We start from the raw sequence: 19953 nt of genomic DNA, 5'->3' as shown, positions 1-19953 counted from the left end.
TTATATTCGGAAATAAACTTAGCAAACGATACCAGATTATCTTTCTAGTAAGGGGAACCATAAACTATAATATAGACCATGAGCATAAGATTCGCCTTTTAATTTGGGAATTTGTAATTACGTACACTGCCATGAAAAAGTTTTTGACCCCCTATTTTTTATGACTGAATAAATCCTCTTAATTTTAATTATACCAGAGATTAAAACAATTCCCTTTAAAGGATTGATTGCTCTCGAAATTCTGTATAAAATGAGCCAAGGGTGGAGCCAATTTGTCTCGTTTTTAAGTAGAATGACAAAAATAGTGTAAATTTCAATGTTTTCCTACATTTCCAATAACTTCTGAAATAATCAACATTTTTCAATGTTCTTGTGCTCATTCTGAAGCTATTTTTTCACCTAGCACAACAGCTTATGAATATAAATCGTAAAAAAATGTCGGATTGCAAGAACTTGAAGTCGTAACAAAAAAGTTGGAAAATTGTCAATATTATTTTGGTAACAAAAATAATTTTGTAAAATATATGAAACATATAATCATGAAGCTTCTACGTAATTTCCTCAAAATATATATTTATTTAATGTTGATTCTGATTTTCCTACAGATAACATGTTTTCAAATTTTTCCAACTTTTTTGTTACAACTTCAAGTTCTTGCAATTCGTAAAGAAAATGTTTGTAATTTATACTCGTAAGCTGTTATGATGCGATGAAAAATAGCTTCAAAATAACACCAAGAACATTTAAAAATGTTGATTATTTCGGAAGTTATTGACTATTTAAGAAAACATTAAAATTTACAATATTTTTCCAATATCTAATTAAAAGATAGATAAATTGGCTTAATACAGGGCTCATTTTATACTGAATTTGGAGAAAATTCAATTGTTTATCTCTGACATAATTAAAATAAGTCAAACTTAATCAGTCATCCAAAAAAGGTGGTCAAAACCTTCTACACGGCAGTGTATGAAACACGATATTAACCCTCAATTGTCACACGTCCAACGAATATCGGTAATTGTCACACGGGGTCCACTGGACCCCAGCGTCGAGAACTATGGATAATTTCTGGAGTTTTTAATAGACTTACCTGAAACTTATTGTGGATGTTCCTGAAAGCCTTGTGAACAATATGCTATTGCTCATATAAAAAACTTCAGATGTTAATATAGTGAAAAAAATGCAAAAAATGAATCAGGCATTATAGAAATATTTGCGATTAAAAAAGGCATAGGGTCCAATGGACCCCGAGTGATAATTAAAGGTTAATATAGGCAAATGGTCTTCAACATACAACCAGTCGTTTGAAATTGTAACTGAGAAGCTTCTCAGAATTACGTTTCATAACACTAATCATTAGTCTTGTATCCTGATCTACACAAAAATATCAATTTCAATTATTTAAAAAAGAATGTGTTAATACTTTGTATATCATACTTAATAAGGTACGTAAAATCCCAACGAACTGACCTTATTTTAAAAAGGTTTGACCTATTATTCACGCCCGTTACAGTTCTGCCGAACAATACAGATTTCTTTCATCGCTCAAAATTATCCACATAAAAATCTAATTTTAAATGGAATTCTTGAAATTTACATATATTTTCTCGAAACTTCATTAAGAGAACATAGAATTGTGTAAAGTTTCCATGTCTTTTTCTCTTTGAACTGCTCGTTGTTTTTCCTTTTTATACATTTCGTAATCCTCGTCACCAGTGGGAAGCTCGTGTCTGCATAGTGGGCATGAATTTGTCTAAAATAGTAACCATGTAATTGGCATATGTCAATGTAAATACATATGGGCATTAAAATTGATATAATAATCAACTTTGGTAATTATAGGGTGCCACATCCTTTAAAAAAATTCTAGACTATATCCCTATATCTTTCCGAATATCGTGACTTTTCAATAAAATAGTTAAAAAATTCTTTTGAATAAAATTAACGTAGGCGCAATATTCCTAAGATTTCAAGACGAAATATATTGCACTTTCAATAATACAGTGGAATTTTAAACGAAAAAAGTTGAAATTTCAACAAAATAATTGAGGTATCTAACTAAAAAGTCAAATGTTGAAGACAATATGTGACTTTTAAGTCTGAAAAGATTAATTTAAAAAAAAAAGTAAACTTTCAAACCAAAAAAAAATAATTTTTTACCAGATACTTGAACTTTTAAATTAAAAAGTTTAATGTTCAACCAAATGATCGAATTTTTAGACAAAAGGAATTAACTTTAACCAAAAGTTGAATTTTCAAGCCAAAAAGAAGAATATGTTAGAAGACAGTTGAATTTTCAACCAAAAAAAAAAAAAATCACTTTTCTACGATGAATCAATTTTGAACAAAGCAGTAAGGTAAACCATTACTGGGACAACGTGAAAAGTGTGTCCAATACTGGGACAATAATAAATATCGCTGAGTATCTTTTATATTCCAACATAAATTATAAAAGTAAAAATTGTCTATTATTTTTGAAGTTCTTTTAAAATTGTCACCATTATTTATTTTTGTCCTGACAAGTTATATATTTAGTAAAAAATAATCAAAAGTATTCCTCAAAATGTGTAAATAAACTGATACAAAATTCGTCATTTTGTTTGTATGTCGAAAACTTTTCATATAACTTGTACAGCATTGTATTACTGAAATTTCCTACACTAAAACGAAAAGTAATGTTTTTGCGCATTTTTCATACGTTTAAGAATAATATTCATAACTTTATTAGCGATTTTATTCGATAAGTTATTAATATTTTAATGCCCCACATTTGAACAGATTTTTGGCGAAGTTGCCTAAACTAGGACGAACTGTCGCTGACCAGGGGCGTCCAACGCAATGAGAAGTAGGCGGCAATAGATACCCAGAGTTAGCGCCGCGTACAATTGGTCTGGAAACTAGATCGTATGTGCAAGAGTCAGTGCACGTATATGCATATATAGTTCTTTCATGCGACGCAGCCAAATACCTATATTACAGACCTCACTTTATCAGTTAATTGAATGCATGGACAGAGGAAACACGGGACTAGGCATGCCATCCTAACTTGGGCAAACGGGGTTGAATCCACGGGAGGAGAGAGAATACCATGAGTGGGGAGAGCCGCCATCTTACGATGTGCCATTTCATTATGCGCACGAGCATTTTTGCCGACAAACTGCATGAAAATATAAACATGTGGGCGCTGCCATGTTTGTCGCGGGACAGCAAAAGGTGGCGAACCTTCCCCTCTTATTGCATCACCCCCGCAAAGGCATGCCTAGTCCCTTGTTTCCTGTGTCCATGACTGAATGTTTTTTTGAACCTAAGAACTTTTTTTAAATAAAATATCGAGCTGAAACTTTGGAAAATGTATTAGAGTACAATAAAGTACGTTCAGGTACTGCATTTTGGTAGGAACTTCACTGAAAATTATTTTATCTTTTTTCTGAACCTCGACATTTTTTAAACGTTCGAACTTTTTTTATACATAAAATATCGGTCTCAAACTTTGAGAAATGCAAGAGCCGAAAGAAAACTACATTTGTACAAATATTAATGATAAAAGATGTAAAAAGAATATTTCAACTATCAATTCCATCGGCATCAGCCGGTAACGTTGTACACGAAAATACGAACCCTGGCGGCCACTAGACGAGGCTCTAGAGGGTTCGTAATTTCGTGTACAACGTTACCGGCTGATGCCGATGGAATTGATGGTTGAAATTTTTTTACATCTTTTTTTATTAAGCTTTGTACTTAAACGTAGTTTTCATTCGGCTCTTGCGTTTCTAAAAGTTTGATACCGATATTTTATGTATAAAAAAGTTCGACGTTCAAAAAATGTCGAGGTTCAGAAAAAAGATGAAATAATTTTCAGTGAAGTTCCTACCAAAATGCAGTACCTAAACGTACTTTAATTTACTCTAATACATTCTCCAAAGTTTCAGCTTGATATTTTATTTACAAAAAAAGTACTTAGGTTCAAAAAAACATTCAGTGAACGGAAAAAGTGAGGTCGGTAATATAGGTATTTAACTGTGTCACATGCCCTTAAAGGAAAATGAAAGACTGAAAGCAAAATTTGAAGAATATGAGACAAAAGACAGAAAGCAACATTTTTCAATGCCTTTTAAAACATATTTCCATAATTTTGCACTAATTCTTTCGTATGGCAATACGCAATAAAAATTTGCAAACACAAGTTTTTCAGGTTGTCAGACTCACATAACAGTTTTCAAATTCCAGGGCCAAAGATATTATTTTGCCAGGGCCAGTCGACCGTCAACGCTTTCAATTTAAAAAGTCAAGCTTCCCTTGCCCCGGTCCAAAGATATTGTGTATGTTCCGATTTGAGTATATGAGAGTTTTTTAAAGTTTCAAAGTTGGCAATGCCATGTATAAGCATAGGCATCATTGCGCACCGGCAGCAAAGATATCTTTGCCGGCAGCCTATGCTTATACATTGGCATTGCCAACTTTGAAACTTTAAATAACTCTCAACTGCTCAAATCGGAACATACCCATTCTTTGCCCGGCCACCCGCTGTCGACAGCAGCGCACGTACAATTGGTCTGCGAACTAAATATAATCATAATAGTAGTATAGTACGCGGCCGTCTACTTCCCCTTGCGTTGACCACCCCTGGTCGCTGACTGTCTCAGTTTCGGAGAGTCGGAGACTTGAACCAAAGATATATCTTTGCTTGAACGCTAGTTGCGAAATTGCGTTTCCATTAGTGAGAAGACCATTTCACCGTGTTTTTAATTAAATGTCGCCGTATTATGCTAGTGATATATTAAAAATATTGTTTATAAGACACAACCTTGCCGTACAATTGATTATATATTCTAAAAAAAATTGTTCAAAGTAATTTATTGAGACCTGCAATTTTATAACCTTAAAGTTTTCCAACAGCTTAGGTAAGTAATGTAATATAGTATCTCATAAATTTAACTTTTCAGTAAAAATTAGTGAGTATACACTAAAATTTAATATTATAGATTTATATGAAATATTATAAATATTAATAATATTAATATTATCGATTAACATTTTAAGATAAATTAACTTTTCTTTTGAATTTTATATTTTTAAATATAATAATAAATCATAATAAAATCAATTATAAATTTCATCTTTCCTAAACAAAATTGCAACTGTGGTTGAAATTAATCTGTTTTGGGTTGAGGCTTCAGCAGTTTAATTGGAAATTAGTTTTTTTTTTAATTAATTCGACTGCTTTCAATATGTAATTAAAATCTTTTTTGGTTGAAATATCAACTATTATCATTTTTGATCAGAATTTAACTTTTTTGATTAACCTACAACTTCAATTTTTTAACACTCTTGAATTTTAAAATAAAAGACAAGATTAATTCTTATCGAAAAATATAATGGCTGATATTTTAAACAAAAAATGTTTTAATTATAAATTAAACATAACATGATTTTTTAACCAAATAAGATTTTTGATTGTAAAAAGAAAATTATTTCAAACGAATTGTTAAATTTTCTACCATGATAATATTTTCAACAAAACAGTTGCATTTTTACAAAAAAAAAAAAATAATTTATAATTTAAATGATAAATTTTCGAACCCAAAAGATGAATTTTCAACTAAATAGTTGAAATATTAATCAAAACTGACTTTTCACTTAATAAAATTTTCAAGCAAAAAATAATTTAAATTGTTTCAATACTTTTTTTAAATTTATATATTAACTTGAATTAAGATAAATTCTAGTTCAAAATTTACTACTAAACAGTTTAATTTGCAAGTAATTCAATAACATTAATCTATAATGTTAAATTTTAATTCATACTTACTAATTTCATTCAAAAACTAAATTGTATGAGTTATTAATAAATAAGAAGTTGGAAAAATTTGAGGTTAGAATTAGAGGTTCAAATAAACTACTTTAAACAACTTTTTTAGACTAAATAATTAAACGGTAATCACAAACCATTTTTGCTTTTTAATGTATTCTGTAATAAATTATAAGTAAATTGTGCCATTTTATTTTGATAAATTCCATTGGATTTTCCTTGTCCCGGTATTAAATTTTTAACTCAATAGTAGAATTTTTAAACAAAATAGATTAATTCTGAACCTTAAAAATTATAGTAGACTTTTAGATTGAAAATAATTAACTTGCAACCTTAAAAGATGAATTTTCAATCAAAACAGATAACGTTTCTACCAAATGATGAATTGTCAATACAAAACGATAGATTTTCTATGCAAATTTTGACTTTTTAACAAAGAGTAGAACTTTCGAACGTAAAAAATGACTTTAAGAAAATCGTTAAATTTCCAACATACCAATGAAATTTTCCATAAAATAGTAGATTCTTTTACCAAAAGAAATGATTTCCGAACCTAATATATAATAGTATACCTTTACAGTAAGAACTAAAAACTATCACTTTTAAGTAAAATATTGGAATTCTTAACAAAGTAATTAAATTTTTCAACCAAATAAGTAGTAAATCAAAAAAGACGAGTTTTCTGCCAAAAGATGAACTTTCAATACAAAAGAAAAAGTTTATATTAACCAAACGAATTTTCTACAAAACTGTTCAATTTTCGACCAAAAGAGACGAATTATAAATCAAAAATATAATATATAGTAGGCTTTTCAATTAAAATGAAAGAATTTTCATCCGAAAGTAATTTGCTTTTCTTATTAGTCACTGTTAGTGCATTTCTCATTGAAGTGAAAAAATAGGGAAATCGAATTCTTTGAAAACGGGGAAAACATACGAATATAAGAATGTTATTTCAGAATATAAATGGTGACAAGTTGTCAATGGTAGTTTTGAAGATATTGTCGTTTTTAAGACACAGCATCTAAAATATACATTTAGGATTTTTGATAGGAAATAAAACTGCAATCTGTGCTCTATTTGGTAACATTGAGGTTGGTAACGATGAACAAATTTTCCGAAAAGAGAAAATATTTATTGCAAAAGTAAAAAATTCAACAAGAAAATCACGGTTTTCAACCAAATTTCCGCCTTTTTCCCGGTACATAAAAATTCAAGACTAGTTCACGGTTTCTGAGGTCAGTGGCCACCCTAAAATACTGTTTTACACGCATGATCCTCACGTAATAATATTTTACAGTTATTATTATTATTTCAAGTTTTCCTCACCTTTTCTAACCATGGCACGATGCATTCTTTATGAAAGGAATGTTTACAAGGCATAGTTTTCGAAATTGTGCCAATTTCGAATTCCTTTAAGCACACTGGACATTGTTTGTTCGGTTCAGTAATTTCAGTTTCTTTCAAACTTTCAACGGCTTCTTTTGAAGCGGGAGGAGGAAGCCTTTCAGTCTGTCCTGTTAAGTCCCACATTCCAAAATCTCTCAGGAATCGAGCCATGTGTATTAAATGATTTGGAGCCTCGCCATCATTCAATGGCGTCCAGCCCATTTCAGTAAAATAGTCGGACATTCTACATAAATGAAATAAAAATTACATATTTTAAGTGGCAAGTTTCCTTTCTTTCAAGCAAGTTTCTGAATTGAAAAATTCTTGTTTATAGGATTTGGATCGACTAGGAACCTTAAAGAAAGTCGCATCTTACAAAAAAGTCGCATGACATTTCGAAAAAAAAGTCCCAAAAGACTCGCATGAAAACTTTTAAGATCATGCAAAAAGCAGCAATTTTCAAATCTTGAACATCTTCTAGAACTTGCCTAAATTTTTAAATTATGACTGCGAAATTATTGGGCATTTAGAAAACAGCAATAAAGTAACGATTAAATTTTGACAACACATTCTTTTTTCTGGATTTTTTGTACATTTGAATTCTTGCAAATTCTAAAAATATTTTCATCCATTATTTACATTAAACTTCATTCCATTCCAGACTCAAGCCAAATTTTATAATAGTTATGATTGAGTATGGAGGATTTTTAAGTTAATGTATCATTAATAACTCAAATTATTTAATTATTAAAGTTTGAATACTTTGAGCTTTAAATTAAAAATGATTTTATCTTTATTTCTAAAAACTTTGAATTCGAAATTGTGTGGTTGCAAACGCTTTCAATTTCCTATTATTATATATTGAATGTGGAAATTCAAGCAAACGATTTTTTTTATTGATTCCTTTGTAAAACAGGAACAGTCTAAAATATTAGTTCGTACAATTATAAAAGAACCTTTACCTAATGCATATTTTTACTTGTCCATTTATTTAATTCAATTAATTAAATGTTTTTAAAATGAAACTTAAATTAGTCATTGCAATTCAAACGCTCAGATAATCAGGCACATCAATTTCCTGCACTTGAAACTAAAAATGAACAACTATTAAGACTTCAAATTTTAAGAATGTATAATTAAAATTCTTCATTTTCAATCATTGCTTTTGAAATTAATTAATTTGAAACATTTTCGACCTGAAAACGGAAACTTTTATGTGGATTCACGCAATTAGAAATTATTCAATTTCAAACGCTAAAGATTTAAAATTGCCTATTCATGAAGCTTCAATGAGAAACTATTCAATTGCTAATGTTCACAATTAAAATGACGCAATTTTGTTACGTTTCGAATATCATTTTTAAAAGTATCAATAAGATTAAAATTGACACTAAGTATCGAACTAGTGAGAAAAACAGAAAAATTCGATTTAGCATAATATAAGAGAAAATAGTTTTAAATAATAATTTGTTTCGAAAATGATGTTTTCAATTTCAGTAATTATTACCCCGCTCTAAACTGAAACCTTTGAAACAAGTTAGAACCCCTGTTAAAAAACGCCACTTTCTAACCCTATTTTAAAAGAAAATTGCTATAAACAATGTGAAATTGTTTAAATAATGTATGTAAATATGTAACTATCAGTAGGAAGTAATACTTTATGTACTAGAAACAACTTGCGTGCAAAAAAGGGGAAAATCATAATTAGCGACAAAAAATGGCTAAACACAATTTTTCAGTTATGGAGTTTTTTTAGATCCTATAAAACAGATTTATGGGGGTGAAATTTAAAATTTAATTCATTTATATTCTATACCCAATTATGAAGACCAATTTTCGAGTTTTAACTCGATTCACCTAGTATTGACGATTCTGAATAAAATTTGCAAATACGTATTTTTTCTTATGGAAAATACGTGTTAAACTTTATGGGGCTTGCGAAACCGTGATAATCATATCATTTTTAAGCGCATTTTTTTGTTGTAGATTCGAATAAATTTGGGGACGATATGCATGAAAATTAAAAAATATATATTCGAACCAATCAAGTTCAACTAATATTTCGTGAGTACTTAAGTACAATCCACGAGGTTCAAAATGTATAAAACAGTATTAAATAGATTTAATCAAGTCATCTAAAGTATTCAATTATCCGGAGTGTCTAAAAGCGTCTAAGGTTAGGCGACTTGTAAATTTTGAGGAGAACAAATGAATAATGTTGACTCTTTATGGCAGTATTATTATTGCTTATTGATATAAATTCAAAGAATCTACCAAATGCGTTTTTAATATTCGAATTTCTTATTATCACTGCCGAAACATCAAAACTGCAAAATCACGAAAAAAACATTTGTAGGTTATGTTAAACAACAAGCGATATATGTCAAAAGCTTCAAAATTTTGTCTTTCTTCGCATTCAAAATCATACAAAAATAATTCAATATTAAATGAAATCACGAAATGCCACATGAACTTACTTATTTATCCGAAAGTATGTTCATTTAGTGTATTTTCGACAAGACGTTTTCGTCTTTCTACACTTCCCCACTTGTAAACAGAAGCAGCTGATTGCGCAAGCAGAAGTGAGCAGAAGCGCGAGTGTCATGCGATCATGAAAATCATATTATATACTCGACAATTTTCCCGAAAATTTAATAATTTCAAACTAAAAATATGTCAATAAATAATTTTACTAGAATAAGATATTCATAATCTTCCATTTTGTTGTTCAGTATCGCTGCTGATGAAAAGATATAAATAGTTTGTCAACACTTTAATTCACGAGTTTCACCTTGAGACAGTCTTAAATCCCAAGTTCTTTCATTTGCAGTTCAATGATAATTTTGACGCCCGTAAAGGTGAAATCAGACGTGCCAGGCTAAAGAATGACCAGGTCTCTGAAGGATAAACGAAAACTTTCTTCTGGATGACACCTGACGACATAACCTCTCGACTCTTTCGGGAACGCTAAAATCTCTCTGGTGACTCAAAAGGGACAGTTTTTCGTTCAAAATTATGACATAACATTACCTTCCTTCCGTAGGCTTCCAGAATGTCTAGTTTAATGGATCTAGTGAATTTAAATTCAACACTTTTGTATATCGGAGCACAAGTGAACGAGGTTATTTTGTACTGGTGGTGGTACATGATTGAAATCTCTTGGCAGATTCTGATAGCTTTTACTGCATATCTTTGCACTTGTATATTTCTTTATGTGCTTTTAAAACGAGTCAATCATAAAGCATGGCAGATACCAGGTCCACCGAACAGATTATTGCTGGTGACAGCTCATCCAGATGACGAGGTCATGTTCTTCGGACCTCTGATTTACTGGTTGGTTCGACTCAAAGCGAGCGAGATTTATATTCTTTGTTTTACCATGGGTAAGTAATAGGGTGGTTCAAAAATAGTTTTTTTTTCATTTTTCAGTCGCTATCGTGGAACCACATGTTCCTCCAAGATAGAAATAGACCCAAAAATGTTTATACATTGAAACAAATGTTTAGAGGTAACTCAAAGCACTTCTATGTCGAAAACGGTGGTTTTATGAGTTCTATTTTTTAAATCACAGATATCTTAAGGTTATAAAGTCACTTTCTTGTCACACAGAACATTTATCGAGTTATGAGCGATCCATAAACTACACCACCAATTTTGGACTTTTTTACCTTCCCTTCTCCCAAAAGTAACGTAGTTTATAAATTCTTTTAACAGTTGCATTAACAACCAAATATATGATCTTCCCAGTAAAAGAGACGCATTTTTTCGAAGATGTTTCAATTTTTAACAAAAAAAAAGTTATTTTCCAAACCAAGAAGGATGAATTTTCAGTCCAAAAGGATGAAGTTTTAACAGCATAGTTGAGTTTTCGATAAAAAATTCTGGCTAAAAATAATGTATTTGAATTTTCCAAACGTAACTAGGTCGAATTTTAAAATAAAAAGATTAGAATTTTTAAGACAAAAAGATACATTTTTAGAAGACAGTTGGATATTCATCAGAAAAAGTCAATTTTCAATAAAAGAGTAAAGTTTTTAAGCTAAATAATCGATTCTTTTAGACAACAGTCGACTTAAAAGGTAACCTTTCAACATAGTTATGGAAAATCGATAACTACAAAAATCTTACTTTTTCGTGAATTTAATGTTCAGAATCCCTAAACAATTTTTTCAAAATCCGAAAAAATTAGGATAGTATTTTCTCACCCAGGAAAAGAGACTGTTGCAATACTGCCACCGAAAAATAAAAACAAGTTTTTTGCGAATCACCCTAATGTGGGAAAATTTACTATGGAGATGAGGTTAAAAAATTGCAGAAAAGTATTAACATTTTATTTCTACATGTAATAACAATTATAGTATTTTTTGTGTTACCATTTTTCCTCCGTAGGACATCTTTGACTCTCAATCACAAACAGAAAAAAAAACTATTTTTAATCAATTTCGTCATATAAATGATCAATTAATATTCAGTATTAGACGGGCTTAAAATATAATACAAATAGTCACTTAGCAATTATTATGAACAAATTCATTAATAATAGTAATTTTTGATTATCGGTAAGTATCTGATAGTTGAAGATGTATTCTAAAAATTATAATATATAAAATAACTTTATTTGTTATTACATGGAAAAATGAACATTTCTAATTTTTGTTGATTTTTTACAACCCCATTTTGAGGAGTATAGATGAAATCTTATATCTAAACGTTCCAATAAAATTATAATTTTTATGATCCTTACAGGCACCAAACACTTTTTAGAGCAAAAAAATCAACATAAAAATCCTTTGAGTGGCCTCTAAATATTTTGTATACTGGAAAATTAAAAAAAAATTTGTTTGGTCCACCCTAGTAAGTAACCTGCAAAATCATTATCTTCTTTAAAATTTATTTATTCACAAATACTTTCAAATCTTATGTAAATTGAAATCGGGGTTGCGACAGAAATCTGGTTTCAAAAGCTTGTGAATTTTCAAATTCAATTTTATTCAATTTCGACACCATTTCTTGTATGATTATTAATCAGTGCAACTGTGAAGGTTTTAAAGACCTCAGCGTTTTTTTACTTCAGTTTTTTTTTTAGATATTCCTAAAGCAGTTGAATCCGGAAATAATTGGGAATTTGTTTAGACTGAGAAAAATCGGAGGCTGACATTAAATTTATTTTCTGACCGAGAATTTCACAATTATTTAGAAGAAAAATCCATCCAATCATTGAAAATATCACAAATTTCATATAATATAATATAATTGAATACTTAAAATAAGTTGGATTTCAATTTTTTCAAATAATAATTTCAAGTCTTAACCTTTCATTTATAAAATAATTCAGTTTACAATGTGTACTTCTAAAATATTTTACTTTAAAAATATTTTACTTTATTACTTTATTTTGAATCTTACGTTTTCAGTTTAAAGAATTTTAAAATGCAACTTTGAAGACTTAACAATTACAAAAATTAAAAGCAAATTAAACATTGAACAATAATGAATTTTTCTTAATCTGTTCAAATTTATACAATTATCAGATTTTAACGTAAAAATGAAACGGGCTCAATTCGAAATCTGCAGTAGTTAAATAAATGTAAACATAAAATTGAAATTGTATTCAAATATCGTTTGAGCCTAAAATCTTCCATTTTTAACCCATTCAATATTAAAATTTGATCATTAAAAAAAAACAATGTTCTATCTTTTAGTAATATTTGACTGTTCATTTAAAAAGATAAATTTTAAATAAAATAGTCAGAACCACACATTTTTAATCTGAATTGTGAAGGTGTTGAATTTGAATGTGTAAATAACAATTCAACAATTATTAATTTGAAAGGACTTAAAATAAGAAAATGAGCTTCTAATTTAAACAGAGTTTAATATAAGAAAAAATGGAATCGTTCAATTATAATGTTTTGAATTTAAATGACTTAAAAGTACATAATTTGTTCAATTTACAAATTTATTGATTCATTCTTGAATTTAGAGCGTTGAAAATAATTACGTATTGTGGCTTAATATTTTTCAGCAATAAATATTTATTATTTAGCGTTCAAATGGCAAATTTCTGTATTAAACCTTCTTTAAGCTTCAATTTTAAAATTTTAACATTCAAAAGATTTATTGTTCTCTTTAAAGTAAAATTGTATAGTGTTGTGAAGATCAAAGAAGGACTTAATTTATTAGTTTTAAGAATGTTTTAGTGGAAGTATAATGAAATTATAAAAAATTTAGAGTATCGATTATTTAAAAAATACCAGCATCAAAGAAAAAAAGCTTGATTTAAAAGTTATTGAAGCTGTTGAATTATGTTCTTCTTTACTTTTTATCGCATCGTACAATTGTACGTTTGAGAAAAATTAAAATTAAAATTGAGAAAAAAATCAAGGATTTTACACATATTTTCGCAAAAATCTCGAAGAAAACGCAAGATAGAAAAAAGTGCACATTTTTTTCATTCTTTCAGTGAAACTGTTGTATTTTAGTTTGAGTTTTTTCGTATCTTACGTTATTTTGGCAAAAACTTGTGAATTTTCATTTTTAAAAAAAAAAAAAATTTCTCTCCAAGGAGCGGGCTCATATACACTGTTTACATTATGACGAATGTAGAATAAAATTGAGAGAAAAAACGGTGGGGTTTTAGAGTAAATTGACTGAAAATTTTCTGAAAAACCGCCGCTATTGTGTTAATTTTGGCCTTTTTTTAAAGTTTCCAACCAATTTCAAATTAAAAAATTTAAATACTCATAACTTTTTCAGAAACATTTTTTTTTGGAAAATCGGCTTGTCGTCTTTATTGTCTACGAAACCCACCATATTTAAGTGGCAAATGATTCTTTGACTTTAGCGAACACTGCTCCTCCAATTTGAAATGAATTCGGTTGGAAAAAATTCTAGAATTATATTCAAATTATTTTTATTTGCAAACAAAAAATAATTCGTGACTAAATCCATTTTGAATCATGCATTCCGTCCGGTAACATGTTCCAAGATTTGCTTACCAATAAAATATGATTTTTCATCTGAAAAATAAGGATACGTGTATTTTTTAAAATAACCATATTTACAATTATTTAAAAACTTTAAGAATAAAATGAGTTTTTTGCCAATTCCATTTTGAAAAACCGTGCCATTTTTTCATTTTTGAGATATTAAAGGTTCTCTTGTTTCAGTTTATCCTCTTTTTCGTACTCTTAGAAATCAGAATAAAATTTAAAAAATGGTAAAGTTATTTTAATTTTTTGAAAATATAAAAAATAATCCCAAAAAGCCCATGCTTTTCCTGAGATTTTTTATTAATAATAGGTATTAATACATTCTAAAACCGTTAATATCTTTTTTTTATGTAAAAAAAGGTTCTTTTTTTTAAACCTTGACCTTTTGCAATATTTTAGATTTTAAGGATTAACTTGTTCCAGTTTCTCGAGTTTTTTTTATATAGTCAAGATACCATCCATTTTAAACCTGGGGTGTATTTGTTTTTTTAGATGAAGCAAATTCTTCTTTTACTGTTCTTGCATTTATTGTATTTTACTGTTCTTTTTTTTCAAATCAGACAATCTGTATTTTATTCGACATCCAAAAAATCAAAATAGCTCCACAATTTTGTTATATTTTTTATCGGGTGCGAAAGAGTGAAAAAATCTTGAAAAACTGAATCAAGAAAACCCTTATTTTTTATAAAAATTGCATAAATGACGCGATTTTTAAAGTAAAATTGTCAAAATACGGATATTTCCTAAAATTAAAAAAAAAATTCTCAAGAAATTTCGCAATTTTAATTATCAAAAATACGTGTCCACTTATATGAGATTAGTTAATAAAATAATAATTAATTTTTGTAGCAACCCTAAAAATGGTTTAACTTAGATTTCAATTTACGAAGCTTGAAGATGAAAACATAAAAACATTTCATAGAAATCCAATTTTATCTTTTAAAAACTATTATTTCAAAGATAAAATTTCATGGCATATATTTGATACGAAGAATCCTTTTCAGGTGGGAGTAGGGAAAGGAAGGAAGAGCTTTGGGCATGTGCAAAAAAATTGGGTATTCCTGAAGCTAATATTACGATTCTAATGTGAGTTATGGAACCCACTTGTAGTATTTCTGTACCTTGCTTTCACAAAAGCATTCAGTTCTACTAATTTCCTTGCTTGCTCAATTCCAAATTTGTATAGGTTTGTAAAACGAAAATCGTCTATTAAAACCTTAGTTCAACTGCTTTTAAACATTTTTATGTTTTATGTTTTTCTTTACATTTTTATTTTGCAAACATTATTTGGAATATAATCATTATTAACTAGTACTTACATTACGAAGGGTTGACCACTCGACATCTTACTGTATACCAGATGTCAAGATTTTAAAGAAGTTAACAGATTTCAGAAAGATTTCAAAGATTTTACAGATATTTTACAAATATTTCAAGGATGTCACAAAGATTCCAAAGATTGAAAACGATTTCAATCATTTCAACATATTTCAGAAGATTGCAAATATTTCAGAAATAACTAGAAGATTCAAAACGATTTTAAAGATTTCAAACTTCAAATTTTAGAAAATTTCGCAAAGATTTCTTACATTTAAGAAAAATTCCAAATATTTCACGATGAACCGTGCACTAGTTTTTAAAGTGATCAACCCCTTGTTAGGGAAAACTATGCTAGACTAGGTTACACCAAATTTCTAAATTTAGGCTTCGAAGTTCTGCTTTAAAATTTTTTTAATACGTTTTTATACTTGTTTCAATCTAAGAAAATATCTAAAAGAAAAGAAATCAATAGAAGCAGAACGGTCAATGGGTTTCTTCAAAAATTTCAAAATAAGAAGATGTAGTAGAGTAGGTCAAATAAACAAATGTACAAAAATTGAAATTAAAACAATGTGGAAAAGGTCCATTAAACATAAGCTATCGTCTAGAAAATGTTAATAAAAAATCTGTAATGATTTTGAGATATCAAACTTTGTCAAACGTAACAAGTTTGGCACACACAACAAAATATAAAAATATGTATCAATTTTGGAACTGAAAATACAACATTTTTGAAAATCGTAAATGACTAGTGTTCAAAAATTTCAGGGGTTATTGCAAATAAAGAAATATCACATAAAAACCTAAAAAAATAAATTTAAAAAATGTCATTTTTGATCAATAAATAAAATTTTAACTCAAACAAAAACTTTATTTTGTATGCTTTTTTTAGCATTTAATGTTTTAATAGAGAACTTCTCTCAAATTAATAGATGGGTACTTTAAAATATAGGCCTCTGAATTCGTCTTTTTGTCACCTATAATTTCAAATGATATATACATAACAATAATCTTCACTTATTACCTGCTTTAGCATATCTTCCCCTTAATTATTTTAAACTGTTCTATTAACATTTTTCTTATTTATAACTATTTAGGGTTGCTACAAAGTTTCTTAATCATAAATACAAAGCATTGCTAAGAAGGGAAGTTTTTCTTTCATAAATGCAAACTGTACTGCTTAAATAAAATGTCATAGCATTTCCGGATCTATGTAGCATACCTCTATTAACATCATGTTATTCTATTATTTAAAAAAAAAATTTATTTTAAAAATCGATTGCAAATCATTTTCAGGTACACAGAGTTACCTGATGATACTAAGGTACAATGGCCAGAAACTTTAGTGGCAGAGAATATTTTGAATTACATTGAACTCTACAAAATAAATGCTGTTATAACTTTTGATAAGTATGGTGTTAGCAGACATAAAAATCACATTTCTCTTTTCTATGGAATGGCGTCCTTGTGCATAGAACAAAAAGTTCCATCCTGTTAGCATTAGAAATTAAAATAAATAAATAATATTAATTATAAATAGAATTCACTAACTAAATGTTCAATTTACCATTTTTTCAGACTGTAAATTATATGTATTAGAAAGTGTAAATATTTTAAGAAAGTATACACAAATCCTGGACCTGCCAATTAGCTTGCTTTCTGCTTCCTATTGGTACGTTATTACGTACGATCAGCGACAATACATCAAGGTAAAGTTCCTGATGTTATTCCAAATAAAAAATATGATTTTTTATAAAAAAATTTAAGAATTCACAAAATTAAACATTAATTTTAACCATGTTTTTTGCAATTGAATTTTTTCTGACCTTCGCTTCTTACCGATTTTTGAAAAATGATTGCATTATGATAAATGAAGACTTCTTTTTTCCAGGAAAACATTCTCTACAACTCTACTGTTTCCAAATTTGAAAGTAAATTTTTCTATGGCTTTTATGGCTTCTTCTATAGTTCTAAATCGTTAGAAACATTTTTTATAAGAAAAAATTTGTTTGACAAATAATTATATTTTAAGATTATTTGGTTATTTTCAAAACTGGAAACAGTAGAGTTGTAGAGAATTTTTTCCCGGAAAAAATAAACCGTCATTTATTAAAATACAATCATTTTTCAAAAATTGGTAAGAAGCGGCGGTCAGAAAAAATGTAACTGCAAAAAACATAGTTAAAATTCATTTTTTGTGTGAATTTTAACATTTTTCATTTAAAAATAATGTTGTTTATTTGGAATTACATCAGTTATAATATATCTGACTTTTGGCACGAGATCTGCCTTAAATAGAAGAAAAATAATTTAACCTGAAAACAGAATCTATACCTAAAACTCATTTCAGAGTGCAATGAAGGAGCATAAATCACAGTACGTCTGGTTTCGAAAACTCTACATGATTTTTTCTCGATATACTCTAATAAATACTCTGCAGGAAGTCAACGCTCTGGATTTGGAGCTTGACCTTCAATTCGATGAAGACTAGTCCCTAAATTTACGTCCACAAGTTTTTATTTGATTGCACATAAACAAAATTATTTTATCGTTTGTAAATCATTCTGTACAAATTGAAAATATATGCTAAAAAAAATACTCAAATTTCCAAGACTTTCCTTCATTGTACCACGATCTTTTGTTTCATGTTTTCCATCTTGTTTTTTTTTTTTAACACAATAATAAGAAGTATTTTTTAGAGAATTTCTTTTATTTCTTTTACTAACCAGTCTTACATTCATTCAAATGTATCCCAATACAATCAATAAATTTAAACGACGCGTATCGGAAAAGATAAATGCATATCTTTTAACAATTAGTTAAACCTTTCAAAGATATATTAAAATAAACAGTATATAATTTCCAGAACGATATGCCCAATCACATTCACACTTATTCTAAGAATTGTAAGTTCCATCAACTTGAGTGAAGTTTAAATTTGTTTTTAATTGTCATATACACATTTTATATAAGAACGTGATGCAAAAAAGAAAGGCCATATTATTTCTCAGACTTCAAGGAAACAAATTCCAGGCCATTTCTTGGTTCGCAAATATTTTTCACGGTTAATGAAATTTCAAAAATCGAAAACTAAAGCTAATTTTTTTTCATTTGAGTAAATAAACTGAGTTGCAAATAAAAGCACTCAAAGTGGAACTGTTGAATTTTTTAAATTAAAATTAAAATTTTTTTTTAATTATAAATTTCGTATTTAAATTCTCAACAATTAACACGTATAAGATAGAAGGTACTGACACTTTTCAAATGAAACATTTGTAATGCAATGCAGATAAGCTGTCAAATTTAGATTTTTTAACTTTTATAAACTATAGAGTTTAAAGATTCAGTTCCAAAATTATAAATCAACGGTATCATTTTCAATGCTCTAAATTAAAAAATCAATCAATGAACTTTAAAATTTTCAAAATTATATTGTAAGGAATTTTAAACTAGAAACATTTAAAATTGAAATTGTTTTCACTGAACACTTCTTAAATTAGAATTTTAATTATTTTCATTTTAAATATTTTAAACATCCTTGAAAAGCTTCAAAATTTTATTTCAAAATCTTGAAAAATCTAGAAGTTCTTTGAAATGTGTTCAAATTTTTATTATTTTTAAATTGATGATAGTTTATAAAATTTCAATTGAGCGTTCAAATGTTTACCAACGGAAACCATTTCATTTTTAACGTTAAAATCTTTTTAAATTCTTGAAATTAAAAATGTAAGGTTGAAAATGAAAATCTAAAGTGAAAAATTTTGTAAGTAAAATATTTTTGAATTACGCATTTTAAACTGAATAATAGCATAATTAAAAAAGATAAACTGTTGAAATGGAACTTGGAAAGATTTTTCTTCTAAAAATTGGTCAAATTCCCGGTCAAAAAATCAATTTACTGTCATTTCCCGGTCTTAAAAAATTCCTGGTCCAGCGACCACCCTGACAGCGATAGTACAGTGCAATTTTTTTAATTCCTCTTTGTCTTCCTTAAAATTGAACACAATATTGATTTGGACTTCAATTTGAAAATCATTGAGCGCTCACAAGTATTGTCGAATATTATTTTATATTGAGCGAAAAAAACATCGCTAAACGCGTAAAAAAGAAAAATTTTGTGCAAAACGATCAGGGCATATTCTAAGGGACAGTGTTAAATGAAAAACGGCCCGTGTTCAATTTTCTTATACGAATTGTAAGATAATGAATAATAAACTATATAATAAATAAATATATAACTAGTTTATCAATTTCAATATATTAAAAGAATGTGAGTAAATCTGTTTGGAAACACATCAGTGTTAAAATAAAAAAGTTTTTAAAAAATGTATAAACTCGCACGGTAGGCCATACGCTCAACAGAGAATGTTAACATTTCCTTAGAATATGTCCTGAAAACGATCACTTAGCTAAACGGTGAAATCTTAACAGTATTATAAA

The 19953-nt window shown here is 28.2% G+C and overlaps 2 protein-coding genes across 5 annotated transcripts; one reads left to right on the top strand and one right to left on the bottom strand.

Annotated features, from left to right (window-relative positions):
* Nucleotides 1-1586: 1586 nt before the first annotated feature.
* On the bottom strand, nucleotides 1587-10026 carry LOC117171953 (E3 ubiquitin-protein ligase RNF181-like). The gene is made up of 3 exons (XM_033359640.1): nucleotides 9679-10026; nucleotides 7142-7445; nucleotides 1587-1756 (listed from the first exon to the last, which is right to left on the bottom strand). The coding sequence occupies exons 2-3, from the start codon at nucleotides 7442-7444 to the stop codon at nucleotides 1622-1624; spliced, it is 438 nt and encodes a 145-aa protein (XP_033215531.1). The 5' UTR covers nucleotide 7445; nucleotides 9679-10026; the 3' UTR covers nucleotides 1587-1621.
* LOC117171952 (N-acetylglucosaminyl-phosphatidylinositol de-N-acetylase) lies at nucleotides 4630-18109 on the top strand. Of its 4 annotated transcripts, none has more exons than XM_033359637.1 (6): nucleotides 4630-4720; nucleotides 10032-10584; nucleotides 15198-15279; nucleotides 16810-17006; nucleotides 17092-17222; nucleotides 17864-18109. In XM_033359637.1, exons 2-6 carry the CDS (start codon nucleotides 10254-10256, stop codon nucleotides 18002-18004), a joined length of 882 nt encoding a protein of 293 aa, XP_033215528.1. In that variant the 5' UTR covers nucleotides 4630-4720; nucleotides 10032-10253; the 3' UTR covers nucleotides 18005-18109. The 4 variants fall into 4 exon arrangements, with proteins under 4 accessions (XP_033215528.1, XP_033215527.1, XP_033215529.1 ...); XM_033359636.1 differs by having other exon boundaries at nucleotides 4659-4904; XM_033359638.1 differs by having other exon boundaries at nucleotides 4676-4772.
* Nucleotides 18110-19953: the final 1844 nt, after the last annotated feature.

Source organism: Belonocnema kinseyi, chromosome 4 (genome assembly GCF_010883055.1).
Source record: "Belonocnema kinseyi isolate 2016_QV_RU_SX_M_011 chromosome 4, B_treatae_v1, whole genome shotgun sequence".
In the NCBI taxonomy this organism is placed as follows: domain Eukaryota; kingdom Metazoa; phylum Arthropoda; class Insecta; order Hymenoptera; family Cynipidae; genus Belonocnema; species Belonocnema kinseyi.
Note: the sequence above shows the minus strand (reverse complement) of the source record. Positions and strands in the feature narration are given on the sequence as shown.